Source organism: Episyrphus balteatus, chromosome 2 (genome assembly GCF_945859705.1).
Source record: "Episyrphus balteatus chromosome 2, idEpiBalt1.1, whole genome shotgun sequence".
NCBI classification, from domain to species: domain Eukaryota; kingdom Metazoa; phylum Arthropoda; class Insecta; order Diptera; family Syrphidae; genus Episyrphus; species Episyrphus balteatus.
In genome coordinates this window covers 110,835,923-110,858,474 of record NC_079135.1, presented here as the reverse complement: position 1 = coordinate 110,858,474, position 22,552 = coordinate 110,835,923, and the positions used below count along the sequence as shown (strand labels likewise).

The 22,552-nt window shown below is 30.7% G+C and overlaps 1 protein-coding gene across 3 annotated transcripts in view; it reads right to left on the bottom strand.

Moving 5' to 3' along the window:
- The window catches only part of LOC129908849 (neurotrimin), a 93,198-nt gene that overhangs the window by 23,209 nt on the left and 47,437 nt on the right, over nucleotides 1-22,552 (bottom strand). For 2 of the 3 annotated variants that reach the window (XM_055985649.1, XM_055985650.1), the window contains exons 2-3: nucleotides 11,821-12,040; nucleotides 9,825-9,931 (exon numbers count right to left, since the gene is read on the bottom strand). In XM_055985649.1, the coding sequence (XP_055841624.1) occupies nucleotides 9,825-9,931; nucleotides 11,821-11,965 (252 nt within the window). In that variant the 5' untranslated portion in view covers nucleotides 11,966-12,040. Of the gene's footprint in view, nucleotides 1-9,797; nucleotides 9,932-11,820; nucleotides 12,041-22,552 lie in introns of all 3 variants that reach the window. The other variant, XM_055985648.1, reaches the window with a different exon arrangement.

Sequence of the window (22,552 nt, the reverse complement as noted above, 5' to 3'; positions counted from 1 at the left end):
AGCTCTTTTGTTTGCTAATAGATGTAATTTTGTTTGAAATAAATAATACAAATTTCAACATAAAACTTTCGAGAGATTTAATTGCTATTAACTAACAAGAATTTGGTGATATATTTATTGAACCATTCATGTTCGCGTGTTAATAGTCGGGAGGAATCGAGTGAAGTTCAATTTACTGGACAAATATATTTTCTAAAAAAAAAAATTGTTCTACAGAACTCAAATTTTAGAAAATACTAGTGAATTATGAAAATAGTTTTTGCATCGTTATAACTAGTAAGTAATTATATTGAATTAAAATAGTAGAAATAGTAAAAAATAATAGAAATAGAAAAATCCAATGCCCGGATTCCAGTTGGCTACTTCTTGTTATATTTTTGTTTAGCATTTATTTCACAAAATACGTGAGTCTCAGTTTGGCGTTTTTTAAGGACTTCCCTGATTTAATTAATGATTTTATTTTCAAAGTGCCTTTTAAATTTAGGTACATTTTTTTTATGTTTTCGTTCCAATGATCCTTTCAGCAATTTTATTTAACAATTTAACTTATCTACCCAGTAAAAAAAAAAAAACTTAAATATTCAAACCACGAAGTTAATGAAAAGGGACGACACCCAATGAAATGATTAATCGTTCTCTTCGGCAATCGACTATATCGACAATAAAGAAGGGCAAACATTGAAAATCTAACAACCAAAAAATCAATCGAACAACAAAAAACATACACAAAATCGAAAATCAACCGCAAAAATGCGTGCCTAACAAATACTACAACAACCACAGGGCAATAAAATACACAGCCACCAAGCCACTAGCGTTTGTTTCCTGTGCGTCGTCGTTGTCGCCAACACATTAAAATATTCACAAATGTTGCTGGCATCGAAATAATTTGCAAAAAGGATAACGATGACACACGGCAAATATATAGCCTGTACCGGTACCCCTGTCCTCCATCCATTTTTTTCAACAGAAAGTTTAGATAACAATTTCAACAAATGAAAATAAATTCACTTGTGTGTATCGAGTTTCCTCGCGGAAATAAATTCAGCATCAGGATTCTACAATCTACCCCAGAAAACAGAAAACACACCCACTCTCCGAATGTACAGTCGTCCACCTCCACCACAACCTCCCCTCTTCAACAATTTGTGGAGTGTGGAGTCCTTTTATATTGAAACACGCACAACCATATCAGATCAGAACTCACATTTATCCCTGAATAGTGAGGTGGATTGAATACAAAAAAATACTCAGCACGATTCCGTTTGGAACATGACGACAACAATGACAAGGACGATGGTGAAGTACGACGAACAACGAACACTGCTCACTTAATCACAATAATGTGATTTCCTCGAAATTTATTTGAATATTCGAGAAATACAGTTCTATCGAGTCCTGTTTAGAGCCAGGATTGCTCTATATCCTGCGACCCTGCGAGTGTGTGTGCCAGAGAAGAATAAATTGTACCAACGACGACTGCTCTAGCGAGACAAGCTATGATCGAATATTGTTTTACCAAAGCAGAGCGTCGTCGTCCTTATAAAACGTTTGCTGGGAAAATAGATAGTAGTTTCCGTTATGTTGTGTACTAATACTACACACATGTGTATCCTTTTGTACACCTGTGTGTACAGAGCCACCACACACAGCAATAACTGTTGACAATGTCAGGTGGAAGTGGAGGAGTCTTGGACTGGAAATTAGTGTTGTGGTTAGAATCGAACAACAACCAAAATAGTACGTGACAGTTGCAGACCACATTTGACTAGATTCTACTGCACCTCTCTTGCACCTTCTGTGCGACGACCTGCAATCTGCCACAGTTTGGTTTGGCTTAGTTGTTATTCCTGTGGAACTCGGTCCATATAAACTGACCGAGCTAAATGAAGTGTGCAATTCAGCGATTATATTTTCAATTCTCTCAATATGATAGGTGGATAGTGGATAGTCGGGGAAGAAATGTTGTGAAATGTTAGGAAAAAACTTTCACTTTTATAACATGAATAGTAGTAGTTAAAAAAATTTTGTGACCATTATGTTGAAAAATAAAGTATTTTCTTTTTTCCGTTTCATGTTCAATATCTATAAATGCTTAAAGGATAAAAATACACTATTTAGTAAAAACACCAAAAATGTTATGTTTTTCTCTTTTTTGAATAGTTTTTCATTAGTTTTTCACAATATTTTATTTTTAAATTTTTTTTAAAGGATTTATATCGATAGGAAATTTAATTATCTACAAAAAATTACTTAATAAAAATTTTCATATTCGGCTTCCTTTTCCAGTTATAGACGAAAACACAAAAAATAACAAAAAAAGTCGAAAAGAAAAATAACAAAAAAAAGTAGATTTTGAAGAAAATTATCTTGTTATCTTTGTGTAAAATAAGTAAGTGTAAAATATAAAACTATGAGAATTCGCAAGATTAAGATTTTTTATGTCAGTAAGAAACTCTTTTTTTTTTTGCAAAAATTTCCTTTAAAAAGTCGATTTTTTTTAAGCGTTTTGTTACAATGCACTTAAACTTTTGGATTGACAAAAAAAAGCTGTTCTAGTGTTTATTGCTTATTTAATCAGCTTTCAGGAACCGGGTTTTCTGTTCTTATTAGTTGTTTATTACTCAAATTATAGCCCGAATACTAGGCTGAAAAAAAACGACAAGAAACTTTGAAAAATTATATCTCGAAAACGTAGCCATCGTAATTTTATTTAAAGTGATTTCCGCGTTCCTGAAGTCAAAGTACGTACAAAAAAAATAGTGGTATTGAGTGTCCATTTTGGCTGTATACCAGTGTAATTAAGGTTATCCATTTAATAAATTTATAAGTATTTGTAGGTACCTATTCTATAACTAAGTCATTGTTTAAGATTCGTTTGGTTCCCTTTGTGGCAACAAATTTTAAAACAATAAATGAATTTTAGAACAAAGTTAACTTTAAGGGCAGTAAGCGGACTACAAAATCCATCAGAAGCGTGAGCTATGGTGGCGTAACCACACTCCATTTATGTGAAACAGTTTTACCTCAAAAACGGCTCCTACAATTTCATTAACAAAATTCAGTTGTTAGTTTTTAAATAATCTGTTACTTTTGATGAAAAATTTGTGTTTTTTCGAAAATCATTATTAATGGCACGTGCCATATAATGTTTTTTTTTTTCTGAATTTATCCCAAAATATTGATTTAACTTCAACGAAATGTTTTTTATATCAAATTATTTATATTATAAATCAATCAATATAAATAAAACAATACATTTTGAAATTATAATTTTTTTTTAAATGAATTTTGAATTTTTTTTTTTTTGAAAAACAAAGTGTTCGAAAAAAGGACTACAAATTTTTAAACCAACTTAAAAAAAAAACGTTAAAAAATGCTTTTACGGTTTTGAAATTTGTTTTGAATTCTTGTGAAAGCAATTAAATTGCATACTTTTTTTGAAGCTCATTATAGATTCACTATGTTTGAATTTTATGATTAAAAAAAAAAATGTTCCGATTTAATAAATTTACCAAATTTGTGTATTTAAAGTTTTAGCAAATTTAACACAAAGATCATGTTTTTGCGACCCAGTCGTGCATTTTATTTTACGAAAATCCAGGATTTTTGAAGGATCGATGGAAATATTGAGCGAAGGCTTTTAACATTTTTTGTTTTCATTCAAAACTTTTGGCTTCTTCATTTAACAGTTTTGGCCTTAATCGAATATTTTTAATAAGTTATAAAAATGAAAATCGTAAAATGGTTTTATAATGAAATTTTGAAAATATATCAATATTGAAATAGTTACGTAATTCTTTTTATTTTTCTAAGATTTCAATGTTTTTTGTTTCTCGTTTTATCCCAACTTTTAAAATCTTTTGTCTGGATGTTGATAAAATTGTATCTGGAAGCCTGATATTCAAAAGCAACTAGAAAAAAATACCTTTTGTTTACATAAAATATGTTATTACAATTGATGCTATTAGGGAAACTTTGTACCTATTATTTAAAAAAAATTAAAACAGGTCTTTAAAATGATTTAATCCAGTAGAAGGCAACTCATAAAAAAAAAAGAACAAATTTTTTTCATTACCTATACAATTTTAAAACACTGCATTTAATGTTAACTATTTAACTCTATTCATAATTTTGTAAGCTCAACAAAGTTCAACTTTGAATATAAAATTATTCTAAAGAACCCTAATTTTTAAAGTTTGAAGTCGTTATGAGCAATAAACTAGCCTGATTTTATAGCTAAATGAACTAACATTATTATTCCAAAATATGTAGCTATTTCTATAGTTTAATTTCAAAACAGCTTTTCTCTATAAACGACTGCATCTCATTAAAAGCATACAACTTACTGAGTTTCAAAAACTCCCGTTAATTTTCTCCTAAAACGGGTATAAAACTAATTTGAGAAAAAGGGATATTATAGGGAATCATAAAACCACTGCATTCGGGATTGGATTCATCTGTGCATTTCATTATATTGTGGATGCAGTTAAAGTTTCTTTTTTATTATTTGTTTTATTCTTACAAAAAAAGATGCTCAAAATAACACAATTTCTCACAGAAAAGTTATTATGTCCTGTGAATTTATTGTACTTGTTGTTTAGGTTTAAAAGGAGGTCAAACAACTATTTTTCAGTTATCCTTTATTTTAGCTGCAAGGAATGCGACATCAGCATATACCTACAATTTTTTTTGTGTACATTCTAACACTTTCTCTAACTAAACATTAAAAAAATAAACACAAACAGGAAGCCCTTTTTTTGTTGTTGTTGTATAAGTTAGGCATATAACCTGTTTAATCCAACACACAAGGTGAAAACATTTGCAAAACTTTTACATTGAATGCAGTCAATTTTGCAATTTAAAAAACATCCCTATGTGTAAAAGGATAATATATGTAAAGTGTACATAGGTATTTTTAAGGACTTCTAACTATTTTCAAGTCGAGTGTCACTTTGTTCTGCCAAACAGTCAGTTCAGAGGTTGACAGAATAGAATGAACAGTCATTTAACAATTGACCAAAACTGCCATTTTCTATTTGTTGGGTTGACCGGGTCAACATACATATACATATGTACACTTGTATAATACCAACAAGCGGTATGGAAATTCAATTTGAGTTTTGAGTGTGTTTTGTATTTGTATTTGTATGCTATTTGTGGAGCAAGAGCATGTTTATTCGTATGTATATGCAGTTTAGTGTTGCCACTTGATTCAAAATTATTGATTTATTTCAATATGTGTAAATATAATTTTCTTTTTTGAGGTCTAGTTTATATGCTCTAAATAAAAACATAGCATTTTTGCCCTTTTCTTAAGTAAAACATAGAAAAGAAAACTCTTTTTTTTTTAACTTTTTAAAGTGAAACTTTCGTTGGATACCGAATTCTCAACTTATTTGCATTTTTCAAAATTGTTTTGATTAATTTAAAATTGGCAACTCTGCTGGTACACATTGTTCATTGATTTTCATTTCCTTTTGACAAAAGGTTTAGCTATAACAATAGTCAACTCTGTGAGTACTCATCAGAACTCAAACCCAAAACCATATGAGGAGTGGCATACAATTGAAAGAGACAGTTTTCGATAAAAGCACCGATAACATTGTTTTGCGTTGAATTTAATTTTCGAAACGTTTTGCATTTCACTTATAGGTTTTCTGTGATGAAGGGGTGTTCGCGACAGATGATGACAGGACAGAAGTTAGATAGATTTAGTTTTTTTTTTCTTCTTTTTTAAATACTACAAATTGCTTTCTTCCAGTATGATAGATAAATTTGTCATGTCATATGCAACCACGCACAAATGAAGGTACATTGTGAGTATATAAAATATTAAAGGCCAGTAAACTATCACACAAGGTAATTTGGTTTTAAAAAAAGAGTGTGTGTACACATGTACACGCGACTGAAGTTATACTTCTCATTCAGTTATGTAAATGAATTTCATTTGATATTTTTAATTTCTATTAATATTCACACTTCGTTTTTTTACATTTTTATCAAATGATTAAATTCAAATCAAATTAATTCTTTCATCCTCCTTGCGTCCATGTAGTTTTCAATTTATTCTGTGAAATTTACTCATGTTGAGCGGTTCAGAACGTACGGTATATGCTTAACGAAAGTAAATGAATTGCGCATAAAATGTGCGATATGGTAATTTTATGAGAATTATTGTGTGTGCTTCAGCACTAGTAGTAGCAATATGGAACTTGTAGGGTTGCTACAAAGCTCAAAAGTGAGCTGAGCTCAGCTCACAGCTCAGCTCAAATTTTGAGCTAGTTCACTTTTGAGCTATGTACCATAGCTCAGCTCATTTGAGCTGAGCTGAAAGTAAGCTGAGCTGAGCTGTTTTGTGAACTGAGCTGTCGGTGATCTGAGCTGAGCTGTTGGGTGAGCTAAGGTAAAGTGAGCTGAGCTGAGCTGTGATGGGTGAGAGGATACATTGATTTTTATTTGGAAAGTATAATGAAATATGAAGATATTTTAAACTTTTATAAAACACCATAGCTTAAGATGTTTGGTTCTAGTTATCAATGGAATTATTTTAACACATGGATATTTTTATAAATAAAACAGATAATTTTTCGTGATCTTTTCTCTTGGTTTTTTTAATAGTAAATATATTTTTTTTTTTTTAGTAAAATATTTCTTTTTTTATCATTTTTTATCATAAAAAAAAATTTCGGTACAGTCCGGTTTTTCGACTTTTTTCAAAATTCCGAGAAAATCGCGTTTGAAAGTTGGGGTAAAATTTTTTTTCGAAAAATCCCCGAATCTTTGAACAATCCTGGAAGCTAAACCGCTTGAGAGCAATTTTTGGGAGTGATGCCAAATGATAGCTTGTGTCATGGGCCTACGCTTTGCACATTGTCAGATTTTTAAAAAATCGCCTTCCATGTTAAACCGCCACATCATACCTATTTTTTCAGAATCGCACTTAACTTTTTTTTTACCTTTAAATTCACCCGGTTTGAGAACGCGGGGACCTACAGGAATGGGAGTTGTACCCAAATGTAGGTTAGAGTCCCCGCTATCTTTTGGCATCAAAAATTTTATTTTCATTTTCTTCAAAATTCCGCGTTGGAACGCTTTGATCTAGAGACAGGGGAGTGGTGCCATATGAAAGCTTATATTCTCAGCTAGCCGATAGTGGTATAATCCGGTTTTTCGATTTTTTTCAAAATTCCGAGAAAATCGCGTTTGAAAGTTGGGGTAAAATTTTTTTTCGAAAAATCCCCGAATCTTTGAACGGTCCTGGAAGCTAAACCGCTTGAGAGCAATTTTTGGGAGTGATGCCAAATGATAGCTTGTGTCATGGGCCTACGCTTTGCACATTGTCAGATTTTTAAAAAATCGCCTTCCATGTTAAACCGCCACATCATGCCTATTTTTTAGGTTAGAGTCCCCGCTATCTTTTGGCATCAAAAATTTTATTTTCATTTTCTTCAAAATTCCCCGATATAGGCGTTGGAACGCTTTGATCTAGAGACAGGGGAGTGGTGCCATATGAAAGCTTATATTCTCAGCTAGCCGATAGTGGTATAATCCGGTTTTTCGATTTTTTTCAAAATTCCGAGAAAATCGCGTTTGAAAGTTGGGGTAAAATTTTTTTTCGAAAAATCCCCGAATCTTTGAACGCTCCTGGAAGCTAAACCGCTTGAGAGCAATTTTTGGGAGTGATGCCCAATGATAGCTTGTGTCATGGGCCTACGCTTTGCACATTCTCAGATTTTTAAAAAATCATCTTCCATGTTAAACCGCCACCTCATACCTATTTTTTCAGAATCGGGCTTAACTTTTTTTTTACCTTTAAGTTCACCCGGTTTGAGAACGCGTGCACCTACAGGGATAGGAGTTGTACCCAAATGTAGGTTAGAGTCCTCGCTACCTTTTGGCATCAAACAAATTTTTTTCATTTTTTTCAAAATTCCGAGATATAGGCGTTGGAAGTTGGGGCGCTCACTTTCAGCTCAGCTCACTTTCAGCTCAGCTCAAATGAGCTTAGCTATGGTACCTAGCTCAAATTTGAGCTGAGCTGTGAGCTGAGCTGAAATGTGAGCTTTTTGTAACCCTGGCAACTTGCCACATGGAAATTACAACATGCAACTTGCCACACGCAACTTGCCACATGCAACTTGCCACACGCAACTTGCCACATACAACTTGCCACATGCAACTTGCCACATACGACTTGCCACATGCAACTTGCCACATGAAACATGTAACTTGCAACGTGTTGTGTGTTTTATGTTTGCCGTACTGCGGCGTACTGCATTTTTAAATACTAAAGTACTGCCTACTCTAAAGGTGAAACGACAGCCCTGCTAAACAGGATGATCGCGTCATAATCCCTTTGACATTCTTGTCAAAAAGTAAATTTTCATACCCACCCTCCCATAAGAAGTATAACTTCAAAAAAATTTGGAAAAAACAGAGCTAAGATTTTCGAAATAAAAAATGTTACACATACACCACAGTGACCACAGAAATATACTATTCTAAAATTATCTTCTTCTTCCTTTTTCTCGGCGCTGTTATGATCTCGATGTCGAGGGGATCATAACTATCCCACGTAACTGCTTCACACTAGTGATCCGCCTGTGGGGTTCGCCGGGTTGACCTCAGAAATCGGTGGCAAGCCTCCCGGTTTTGTATTGTTCCATTTCTAAGGCCAACTGAATGCTGGTGGTTTTGCATTTGCTTGTACCAGGAGTTTTAAGGCCTACCTTTCTTTCTATTTCGTGTTGGAACGTTGTATGATATTGCTTTTTTGACGGGGTTCTCAGGATCTCTCGTTTGAACATGGCAATACCAACTGAGTCGGTCGTGTTCAATTTTTTGGGAGATGGTCTTTTTAACATGAAGGCTTCCTCGGATCTTTGTACTTCTAATTCTATTCTAATTCTTCTAATTCTATTCTAAAATTATATTTAAAGAAATTTCTTACTTAAGCAGGAAATAACAGTAATTACACAGTTTTTCTACAAAAACTTATTTTAAAACTGGCTTAGGAGACTTTTTTTTTTAATTGTACTTAATTCTGAAGTACAATTATTTTGAACTGTTTTACTTAAATGTAAATAAACAACATCTGTTCATTCATATAAGATTTAAAAGCACCCCAAAATGGAAACTGAACCATAATATAAGCTTCACATCTATAAAAGACACTTTCAACCAACTTCAAATAATATAAAACGCTTAAAATATAATTTAAATCATCATCAAAAGTTGCATTTTTTTAATCCTTTTATTTTTTTTTATTATTTATAAATTCAACAGTGAAGTGCTCTTAAATTGTGCTTTAATGAAAATATTGTGCTCTGAAAATTTTTAATTTTTTTTTTATTAAAAATTATTATTGTGCAACTACAATATTTAAATTCATAAAAATAAAAAAAATTAAAAAATAAATGAAATTTCAACATTGGTACTGTGCTCATATAATAATTGAAAAAAAAAAACTTATCATTGTGCTCTTTTTTTTCATATGTACAAGTTTTTTTATATATAGAAATTGTGCTTCTATAAGAGAAAAATAGTATATTGCGAGAGTGCGAGTGCGGTGCCACACATTCCGGTGCATCTTAAATCCAATATGATTTTGGTGCGATATAATAGGTACTGGTGCGAGATACTTTTTTTTTTGTATTTTCTATAAATATTTTTTTTTTGTGCACTTTTAAAGGATTGGAAAAAAAAATGTTTTGCATATAAATTCTTTTTAAATCTGAATTTTTTGTTTTTTATTTTTGAAGTTTATGATTGGCAAGAGAAAAACCGATACATACCCTTGCTTGAGCTCCATCCCCACTCACCCTATAACCACCTAGGTTATTGACGACGCATGTGAATGTGGCATCACGACCTTGTGCTACAGTCACGTTTTCCAATGGAAACACAAAATCTGGTTCAAATGCTGCTACTGAAAGTGTTGGGAAAAATATATATGTACAACAAAAAATAAAATTTAAGAGTAAAAAAATATTTAATTAAAAAAGTTCAGAATTTTGATGAATATTTATAATAAAATAGATATACAAGGATACGCAGTGGTTTAGAGGTTATTATCGATTGATGAAAAATAATCTCTTGAATAAATGTGACATATTGTAGTTTTTATTCCTAGAATTTAAATTTAGTTTTATAAAAACGGGATTTCGAATTTAAAAAGCATGCTACATGTTTTTGTTTTATATTTAGGAACGTTAAAAATAAATTTAATGTACATTTGTAAAACACATTGTTACGGTTTAATCTCCGATTTTTAACTAAAGCCTAAATTTTTTTTCAAATTGAATTTATTCCTGTAGTTTATCCATTTGCATACAGCACAAAGTGACTCAATATGAATACAAGTTTCGATACATTTTGAACTGAAATACTAAAATTTATTTTAATTTACAGTTAAATAATATAAATTCAAAGTGGGTCACTATGGTGTATGAGTAATATTTTTTTTTGAATTGTTATTAAGAGATATTGCTTACTGATCAGAAAATGAAAGAATTTAAACTACATTTATAGGACACTTACTTTTTAATGGTTAATAAAATTGTTACAGTCACTAACATCTCAGAAAGTTTAAATACAGTACTTTTAATGTTTTTTGTTTTTTAGAAATCAACTGGGTCATTGTTGAACAAGCTTTCTGGAAATTGTGGAAAATTTACCTAGACCAAATTTTTTAGATCAATTTTAAGCTTATTTGTTCTATATACATTTTTGTATGCAGTAGGACAAATTTTATACTGGACAGGTGTCCTATGTCCATTTTACTACTTTTTTTAAACTCAGATCAATATTGAAAAACCACAACATGCAAATTGCTTTATGTATGGTTGGAAAAATATCTAATCTTTCAAAAAAAACATACAAATCAATCTGATTAAGCTCAACAAAATAAGCAAACTACCACTTTGAAGTTTAAAAACGCTCTCCTGACAAGTTATAAGTTATTGGCTTATACGACAAATATGAACTCACGTGACGAAGTTATGATTTTTAAGTTTTAGCTTAGTTAATTGAAAGATTTTTTATTAAACTTCAAATTTCTTTTTGTTTCAAGCTCCTAGGATTTTTTTTATACTGCGATATCAGTCTTAAACAAAAAATTCAAGGATATATTTAATAATTTCATTTAGTTTTCTACAAAGATATTAAGTTTACTTTGTTGAAAAATTAAATGTGTTCTTACATTTAAGAAAATCTATCAAAATAGGCCTTTTTACTGTTCTTTAGAAAATTTACATCTATTTTATAACTATGAGTGATAAGTAAGGCTTAGTTATTAAAACTTAAGATATCTGAAATTAATCTGCAAAGTAACAGATTTTTTCATCAATCGGTTTTTCTGTTCTGAGGGATATAAGTTTAGAGATGATTTTTCTGTTGAACATTTTTCAGCTGTAAACGACTTACTTTTAATCACTTTTTATCAGCAAATTCAAATTGTTTTAAGTTTATTTGAACATTTTGGCAATAAATAATGATAAACCAAGGAAAAATTAAATTTTTTAAAACCATTACATCCTTCTTAAAGGTTAATGTAATCCTTTTGTCTAGTTTTATTGTACTTTTAAATGAATACCTGGCATGTGGCTTTAAACGCGAATATATGTAATAGATGATCAATAAAAAAATGAATTTTATGTTTGTAAAATCAATTTTAAACACAACCCTTTCCTAGAAAAATTTATTGCAATATTTTTCAATTTTTTCAATTTTCGTTTGTTTTAACTTAAAACTGCGTATCCTTTTTTTTCCACAAAAAAAGAAAATATACAAAAAAATTTTTTTTTGTTCAACTCTTACCATCGCATTCACCAACACAGTTGAATATGAGCAACCCCATCAGTAGCCTCCATCCTATGCTTATGTCAGATAATGAATACCAAGTTAATCCTCTTACCAAGGACGTTCGCGTTCGGTAGCAGCAGCTGAAGGGCAAATTCGTCATCCTGAATTTCCTTTAAATACCATTGCTGTTGATCATCATCTGAAGTCCTTGCTGGCCTCGATTTTCATTTGTAATCTGTGAAATATGTTCAAACAAATACCAAGGGTTAAAACAACAACAACAAAAAAATGATAAAAGGATATATGAGGAAAAATCATCAGTTATATGTCAGTGAATTGTATTTCATCGTTTGTTTTTTTTTGCCTTTTTTCAGATTTTTGTAAATTCTGTTGTTCGTATTAAATCCTTTTTGTTGGAATGAAAAAGCCTTTTTTGAATTTTTTATGTTGTTTTTTTTTTTTGCTTTCTTGTATTTTTGTGTAAGTTTGGATGTGTATGGAATTTTTTTGGCAATATTTTTTTGTTTTTGTTGACTATTACTGGCTTTACAGTGTCGATTGTTTTATTATTGCCTCTGACACATGCACACATTTAAACAAACACAAATATGTAGGGAAAACATCAGCACAAGGATTACACACTTAAGAGAGGTCCCTGGGAATCATATATCACAGAGGCCAGAGTGCTGCTGATAATGGATTGTATTGTTTCGATATTTATTTGCAGCGATTTTTTGAAGCTCGCTCTGAAGTTGGAGTATGTTTGGTAATGACTGATGTGCATGTGATGAGTTATTTTTTATTCTTTTTTTTTTTTTCTTTGATTTTACTATTGTGTCCTAGATTTTTTTTTATTGTTGGACTTTTTTTTGTTGTTGATGGAATAACAATCTTTTTTTTTTTTTTTGGGCATCAGATTGTAAAAATTCTTCACATTGTTGGTACAGTTTTGTAAATTGATGGAAAAGTTAAGTTTTTTAGTTCAAGCATTCAGATTTTTATTATGTTATTGGATGTTTGAAAGTATTTTTTTTTATGTTAAAACTTGAGGTCCTTTGAAAAGTTCAAAAGTAAAAACAGTATTGTTCCATTTAAGCGAAATTGTCCCTGAGGAGGGTAACCAAAATCAATGATTTTAGTGGGAAACCGGGTACCTACTAAGAAAAAATGCACGCTGGGTCACACGTAGGTACTTGCTCTCACAGTTCAATTTGTTAAAATATTTAAGACTTTTTATAAACAAATTGGTTGAAAACAAAAAAATATTAAATTCTCTTTTCAAGTGAAAAAAAAATAACTCTTTAAATGAAATTTAGCTCCAAAATAAGTATGCAGTTTAATTGCTTGTATAAGGATGAAATTTTAAGAAACTAAATTTCAAAATCGTTAGAGCTGTTTTTAAACTAATTTTTTATGGATAATTTCTTAAGAAAAAAACGTTTTTAAAAAGAATAATAATTCCATTGCCATTTGCATTAATGAAACAAAAATTTCTAAAAATTCAATGTTCCGTTTTCGAAAATTCGATTTTTGAAAAAAAAAAATTCCAAATTTTTTTTTAATGCAAAAATTAATTTTTTCAAAATCTTATTTTTAGCTTATATTTAATTTTAAACATCTTTAAATGACTTTGACCTTCACACATAGTATGCCCTTTAATTTCTTACATAAGAAGGAACTTTTAGAAAAAAGTTTGAAAACCTTGAGAGCTTTTTTTTTTAATAGTTTTTTCTTACAAAAATATTTTCAAAAATTTTCTAAAACATAATTGGTATATGAATTGATACATTAAAATGTAGTTTCAATAAAATTCATTGATCCGTTTTCAAAAAATTAATTTTTCAAAAAATTATTTTGAACTTTTTTTAAAAATCCACAATTTTTTTTTTTAAGTTAGACATACAAAAAAAACATACAAAAAATTTTCTTTAAAATTCTTGTCGCTAATGAGAAAGTTAGACATCAAGAAAACGTTTCCATGGCAAGTCCCGTAATAAGGGTCCAAAATTTTTTTTTTATTTAAAAGAGTGTAATGTTACTAGCCACATTAAATGTATTTTTTAGTCAAAATCCTTTTGGATCTAATGTCACTTTGCTGTTAAAGCGATGCTATTAGGAAGAAAACAATAATTACTCAACAATGCTGCGAACTTTTTTTTTTAATAAATTTATATAATAAAGGTCTTTTATCAAAGAACCACGGAGCACTTAGAACCTTGAGAGAAGTAAGAATACCAAAGTTCTATTTTTATTAGCTCAAGACTTAAAAAAAAAACTTTTTAAATCCAAATTCTACCTATTTGCTCGAATATTTTATTTTTAATACCTAAATTTATTAAACAAAATGTCCTTAAATGAAAAAAAAAAAAAACCAACTTGAGTTCCTGCACATATTAAATAGAAAATAAAAAACAAAAAACAAAAAAAAATTCACAAAAAATATTCAACAATCATCCCAAAACAAGAGGAGAGAGAGCAAAACAAATTCAATGCAAGCAAAGCCACAATTCCCAGTATGCATCATATTACGGAATCGTTCATTTTAATAATTAAATTCTTCAAGGGGACCCCCGGGATTGCTTCTATTCTCCTACTCACAACCACAATGTTTGGTTTTTTGCTCTCTTCCGCTTAAACCCCCTCTTCCACCATTTTGATATTCTTCACTAACATAGTATAGTTTTCATCCTGCAGGTGGCATTGATAGTTATATGGGAATGAGGATGAGGCGAGGTATGCATGTATAGAGAGAGTCTGTGAACCCAGCTATCTGCCATAGTGTAGATGACGTTGGAATCAAAAGTTTTGCACTGCTGTTTTAATCAAATCCTCCGCAGTACTATACGGCAGCTTATCGGTATTCCATCCCTCTTCCTTTATGTGTTTCATTCACCACCCACTGCCGACGTTGGTGGTGCTGCTGCCGTCACCGGTCTAGTGGGTCACACTAACAAAATTCGTGCCACTCTCTCTTAAAAAGAAGGTAAAGGGGCCAACACCATCAAGGACACACCAACCAACCAACAGCGCAAGAGACCTGAATTCCACTATTTTACTTCATTTGGTTTGGAAGTGAAAGATATGCTGGTTCCTTTTTTTTAGCCATTTTCCACATGTTCCTTTCTTTGTCAAAAAGGTGGATGTGGTTGTTGAGTATTTTTTTGGAAGATGCACTTCAGCCATAGATACACAACAAGAGGATCCTTAAAGCCAGTGTCATGAATTTAGGTCCTTTTTTTTTACTATTTAATCTTTGTTCTTGTATTCGTCCTTGTACTCGTCCTTTTTACAACAACAAAAACGACTTCAAAAAAAAAAAGGACGAAAATAATATATGTAACATGGTCGAATAGGACCCGAAAAGTGCCTTCCTTGGTCTTCTTTTGGTGGAATAGCAAAACAGAATTTTGTAATACTATGGAAGTAGACGGAGATAATGTTCATTCGGTTGCTATGTATAACTGAGTGCAGACACTGTGTCTTTCGTTGCGGAAAAAATGAACAAAAAAAAAAAGAAATGCATTCCATAGCTACTCAGATAATGACTTTGGATTTTTCAGGCGGAAAGGCATACAACTTTCCATAACGCTTGTTTTAGTTTGCATTTGAAGGGAAAATGCATTAAGACGGAAGAAAGGAATCGTGGATTTTATTTGCCAAAGAGTATGCGGAAGGTTTTTTTTTTGTCGGGGTGTATAAAATCTTTCAAGCAAAGATTACGGCAGATTGTAAGTTGGTATAAGTATAGACTTCAGTTTTTTTTCACAGTGTCTAGGTCTCCATTCCATTCTCTCTCAATGGAATCGTAAAATTTGATAGAATTTCTGTCGAGGAAACACTTAAGACAATGAACAAAAATCGGAAGTGATGCCGTTTCTTGTCGTTTAAGTTAATTGGCAAAAGTTGGGAAAACTTTTTCGAGGTGAGTATTTTTCTCACACTATATCTTGTGGAGTTTGGTGGTAATTATGAAAGATAAATTAAAAGACCAATGAACTCAGATTTGAAATTGAAAATTTTTCTGTGTATGTTTAGTAATAAAAGAATAAAGGAAAAATTAAAATTTTTGTTTTGTATAAAAATTAACGGTACTTACCATATGACCAAAATGCAAGAGATTGTTTTTTTTTTACAAAAACGATTCTAACGAATTTAAATTAAATACAAAATAAATTTGGTCGTCCTTTTGAATAAAGTTTTTTTTTACCCTGATTAACGGTAGGTGTAGGTACTTGCCATTGAACCATTTTCTTGATATCCGATTTTTACTTAAGTGACGTCACCAATTTCAATGAAAATCTTTGTACATAAACGTAAAAACAATTTTATGTTAAAATTTAGAAAAAAATCCAAAAATAAGCTCTTTTTTTTAATTTTTTTTTTTTTTGAAAACGCTAGTGTATTTCATTGAAACTTTTTAAGTGACGATTAATTTTTTTTTTGAAGTGAAAACTTCTTTAGTATCGTAGTGATTGGAAACAAGATGAAACGAAAACGCGACACGAACATTCAACTTGTTATAACTTTTTGTTTTAATAGATAGATGAATGAACTTTGAACTGTAGATAGGTAATTAAACTATAAATGTACAAAATTTCAATTAATTACATATTCAAAATTCTGAGATAACGGTAAAAAGATGTTCCTTTTCTACACACGTTATATCTTTTGATCTAGTGCACATACAAATTTTATTTAACTTTAATACGCATGCTGATAAAAAACGCATGCTGATAATACTACCTTTCATTTTCTATATCACACATAACGGTACGGGCTCTTCAAGTTACACAATATTTAATTGAGAAACTTGAAAAATACCTCAAAACAACTGTGGAGATCTGTTGCCGATGAATGTAGGAAGTATCGTAATCTCAGTTTGAAATTTTGATATGGTTGGCTTTAAAAAATTCTTCCTTTTTTTATAGGCATGATAGAAATATGACTGAAGCGTCACCTTTTAGGTGAAACAATAAGCTTTCAGATGATTTGTTTTTGAAAAATTTTTGAAATTTTTTAGAAGAAATTAAGGAGATAATTTTATAACTTTTAACCAAATTTCTTGTTATTGTTTGATTATTCCTAAACAAATGTTGTACTTCTATTTAAGAAGCTTTTAATATTCCTAGCAACTTTTAAAACAGGAGCAAGTTCGTTTGCTAGTTAATTTAACCGAACAAAGCAAAACTAAAAAGTACCTCATTTATTTAAGAGTTTTTTTAGTTTTACACAATTTCATAGTACCATTCCCATTGTAAAAATAATTATATCTTGTAGCTTTTAAACGTGCATAACTTTTTTTCTTCTGATTGGCACTAAAATTTTCTTTCAGTTAATGAAAGCTTATAAAATTTCGAATCAAAAATGATTTTCCTACATATTCCCGAAGTTAGTAAAAAATGCAATTATGATAACAAAACCAATAACTTATATATAATATATAAAAAAAAATTTGTAAATTGTTGTGTTGTACCGAATTTCATTAATTTTTATTTTTCCATTACTGAGATACAGTCATTTTAACAAAAAGACGTACAAACTTTTATTTGTTTATAACTTTTAACAAAATTGAAATTTTTCAAAAATACTTTGGAATATTATTTTTAACATATAAATCTTCCAATATATGCAAAAAAAAGTATCAAATTAGAGAAGTCGGTTTTAGGTGGCCCACTTGAGAAAATTTGAAACATTTCGATTTCTTCTTCTTCTATCAAAAAAAAAGTTTCAGACTGGTTATAAGGGGTAAAATATCGATTTAAAAAATCAGAGTTTTGTCTCGAATGCGTTCTTCAGTTATTAAGGCTGTAGAGTCCACTCATCAGAGAGTTGTCCTGTCCAATTGAGTCTAATTTTTTTTATATAATTTTATTCGATCCTAATAATAGCAAACTTAGTTTAGAACAGTTTTCCAATAAATAAAATGTTTCTTGGTATGTATTGTTTCCACCATTTATAAGTTGCATTCGTTTTCGAATGATGAGATGAACTTTAAAAATTTAAATTGCTGAAAAAGTATTGCTTAATTTAAGAAACCATTCACTACCCATAAATAATCTGAACTACATAACTATGCATATTATTGTTTTTCCTGCTAATTTTATTTAGATTTTTCTTTAACAAAACTTCTGTCTTCTGACGTTTCCTCAAACCTTTAAATAAATAAAAAAAAAAGTTTCTGGCATCATTCTATCCAATTTTGTATTAGTAAAAATTTAAGTTTTAATTAATGGCTCAGTTTTTCATCAAAAATATAGGTATCAATGAAATTCAGAAATTAATTAAAAATAAGCGAAGTGAAAGCCCCCACACACACCCACAGACAAACTCCCCTTTATCGAATTATGTAGGTACCTCGGTACCTTGAAAAATTTATTAAATTGTGAATATAAAAATGAAAAAGAGGGATGAAGCACTTTATAATTTTTTTCTATTAAACTATTTGCAAACTTTTAAATCGAAGAAGGAAAAAAAATGATAAATTGGGTGTCCCTAAAATCCTTTTTTTTTTTGTAAATATATTAAATCATTTAATGCACTTCTGCTCTGATTGAAACTTTTTAAATCGATTCATTACATTTTTTTTTGAAATTTTATTTACACTCAAATTCATCACAAACACAAAAAAAGAATAATATTAAAAGTAATTAAAATCCAGCCATAAACTCAAGGCCTACATTGAGTATTGAATAATTCATCAATTTGCACACGTTTCGTCTGTCGCCTACACACACACACAAACAAACTCACACTCATGTATAAATAAATTTTAAAATAATGACCCTCGTCTGGAGAGAGTCGAGTCGAGAATCCAAATATTATACCAATTCAAAGGCTCGTCACGTATGGCCAAAGGATAATTTTATTTATGAACATGAATGCATGAATACCTAGGCGAATAAACAATTTTCTTATTTGTGTGAACAGTTAATCACCCCGGGTAAGCCATTTCAGCCAATTTATCCATCAGAATTCAAGATAAGTACACGAATAGAGTAGCATAGTACACTACTATACTCGTTTAAATATGAAGTCCTTTTTCAATTCCACTGTATGTGCTGATTTCTGTGCTGCCACAGTCAGAATATGGTGCACTCTTCGTCCTGGACTCGTTAGAGGACATGCAAAAAGTGCGTTATGTAAATTCATTTACAGTAAAGGTTTTGCATTCATCCTTATATCCGCAGGACTATATTGGTAGTGAGTCCTTTATGCCAACAGACTTATTACCTTCTATTTGAACATATCCTTTCGCGAGAGAGCTCGAGTTCGAGCTCATACCCGTGCAGTGCATCATCGTTTTGCTGTTTGAAATGATATCAGCGATGCAGGAGTGGATTGCTGCATTTTATTTGCACACCTCTTTAGGGCTTTGGCAAATAATGCACTCTGGAATTTGTATAGGTTAAGTACACACACACATACATGAATAGAGAATATACCACCATGAAATGTATCCTTTGGGGGTGTTTGTGGAAATGTATTGGTTTTCAAATATCAAGATACGGCACGTTTCTAATAAAACCAAACTGTTTGCCCCTTTTGGCACGTTTTCGTTTCTTTCGCGTGTTCCTTTTATTATTTTTTGTATGTGTGTTTGTGTGCGCTTCTTGAAAGAAGGTCCTTAGGGATTGCATCCTTGTTATATTTAAACAAAAAAAAAAGGAAACACAAACCTTCTGCCAGACTCTTTCAATATCATTTGACTGACGAAAAGCACACTAAGATGGTGTTTTCTTGAAGATGGCAAGCCAAAGACCTAAAGAGGTTCTTCTTATCGCCTGCTCTCACCAATCTTTTGAAGACGTGTTGTGCTTTTTTTACTCGCCGCCATAGTACGGAGGTGGTGGATGAATAAGATTAAAGGGTGAAAACGAGTCCCTTTTTTTCGGTACTCTTGTTTGTTAAGGAACAAGTTGAAAGAATCGTAAAACCGTCTGCATTCGAGTGATGCGGTGCGATGATCCTTGAAAAGAGGCAAGGACGACAGCAACAAAAAAACTGATTATACTGTATAATCAAATTTTTGATATTCGAAAGAGGAAGTGAGAAAGTACGTTAGTGTAGTTTTAGAGATGAGCAAAAACATATCCCTTTTTTTATTTGACTGTCCGTAGTTGTCGTAACTTTTTCTTTTTGGTGTCTGTTATAGTAATTTCCTTAAATTATTTAATTTTAAAAGGAAGATGTATTGGTTCGAGAAAAAAAAAATTAAATAAATACCATCGAAATGGTATCGAAAAAATTAATGACAAAAAATGAAGAAACTGATTGAACTGACAAAAAACTGTAAAAAAATGTCTTTCTAACAACTACTAGTGAGTTAACAACTTGCCAAAGGGGTCAAAAGGATACTCAACCTAATGAGGACAGTAATGTATATTATGTCCTTGTCACCACTATTACACGGAAAAAAGACATAGTAAAAATAAAAAGAATCTGTATTAAATTAAGCAGATTTCTGCATGTTTTTTTCTGCCAAGAAGACTTTCGTCTTAAACTAAGCCAACAAATCTTTTTTTGAATGTTTAAATTTAAAAGAATCTGTTTAGTTTAATACGAATTTTTTTTTATGTGATTTTAAATCAAAGTAAATTTGCATTTTAAACTAAGTGTAATGCACTTAAATACAATACGATTTCTGATTAAATTTACCAGGTGAAATCCAATAAAAACAAAATGTTCAAGACCTTAATACTTATTAAAACTTTTTTATAGCTTTAATTTCCACTACTAAAACCGTTCACTTCATTATCAACAAATTTCCGCAATATTATCCACCACCTTGCTGTCGCACTCAAAAACTATTCATCTGAAAAAAATAAGAACCACACATTTATGTTCTTAGAAGATTTTCACATTTATTTTTTAGAACTTATAAGAATTTTCTTAATTTTTGTCGAAGTTTTTTTTTATGAAAATTCTTATTAAATGAAGTCACTTTTAAATTTAACAGAGTTTAAACGGATTCCATTTATTTTAAATAAGATATCTTATTGTTTTAAGAAGATGGACATCGTATAAGACCGCGAAGTGCTATTATTTACATTTTGCAAAGAATACATTTTTCTTATTGGAAAAATGTTTTTTTGAAAATTGAAAAAAAAAGTTCCCATACAAAAACCATCGAAACAAACATGAAAAATAAAAATAAAATACGAATTCTCAAAATTATCAAGGGCATTCCAACCGAAGTATAAACTAAGATGGCAACTCTGCAACAGAACAAAAATGCGTTGTTGGGATAAGAATGAAGAGAAAGAGTGGCTTAGAGATGAAATAACACTCTTTCTTGGCATACCTACTTCCTGGAAATTCTAAAATTCACCGAAGAAAAAAAAAAATCGAGAATTCAAGTGACCGAACAAAATTTCAAAAAAACAGTGCGGAACTTGAAAAAATATTGATTTAGGCAAAGTGACCAAAACTCCATCGCGATTAAGTATATACATATGTACATATTTGAAACCAGAACTCGAACAGTGCCTTTAGGAAAGGGAATGCGCTGGATTTACCCAAAGTCAATACGAGCAGAAATTTGAAGAATTCGTCTGTCTGGGAGTCACTACGTCACTACGATGCCAATGTTTCGGACCAAAACAAATTAGTAATGTAAAGAAAATAAGAACATTGAAAAATGGGCCCAAAATCTTTAAGCAACAAAAGTAAGTGACAATAGTGATGGAAAAGTGGGGAATGCAGCTACACTGAACCAAATCCTTACGTAAATACAATGAAAAAATTCGTTGAGCCAACGAAAATTTAATTAATTTTCAGCCGATGAAAAATTTAATTGGCTCAACGAAATGGCTTTCATACGTTAATGAAGAACTTCATCAATTAACGAAAACTTTCGTATTTTAATGAAATTTTTCATAAAAATTTTTGATCGAAAATTAACGATCGATTAAATTCGACGAAATTTTTTCATCGATTAACGTAAAATTTAATTAAAACTTTCGTAAGCTAACGAATTTTTTCGTAAATTTTATGAATATTTTAATTAAATTACGAAAAAATATTCGTTAGCTAACGAAACTTTTCGTTGTACCTATTAATTATTTTTTTAGTAGATTATAGTATATATTTATTGGACTTGTTAAATTATTAATTTAATTCAGTCCAAACCAAAAATTGGCGTTTCGACCCGGTGGAGCTCACTTGGACTTATCGTGAGACACCTTGTCAAAACGCAAATATTTTTTATATTCAGCTCAACTTACATAGATTTTTAAACAAAAACCTAATGTGAACTATATCCAACAAGATTAAATTTTTAATCATTAAAACAGAAATGCAAACAAGTCTAGATTTTTTTTTTTTGTAAGGCAACGATTTTTTTTAAGCTATTGCATAGATTTTAACGCAGGCCTGGCATGGGGAGCTAACCAAGAAAAAACGTAACGAAAAATTGGTACACTTATGATGGTATGTGTGTATATGCATATGATACGATTGTACGAAGCTTGCATGGAAGTGTGAATGGTTTTGGTTCAGCCAGAGAGGGTTATATAAATTGTGTTAGACAACAAAAAGAGGAGTAAGGAAGACGACCATAAATGCTGTGTCTGCAGAATAAATCAGAAGCAAAAAAAATTATCTGTATTTTCTTTTTTTTTCTCTTCCCATTCTTCTGTTTCTTGTTCAACTGTTCAACTTTACTTCTTGTGATTTGTGAACGAGTAAAGCGTTGCATTGCGCTTGCGAGTTGCGATATTAAATCAGAAGAGAAAAAGTATTCTTGTGT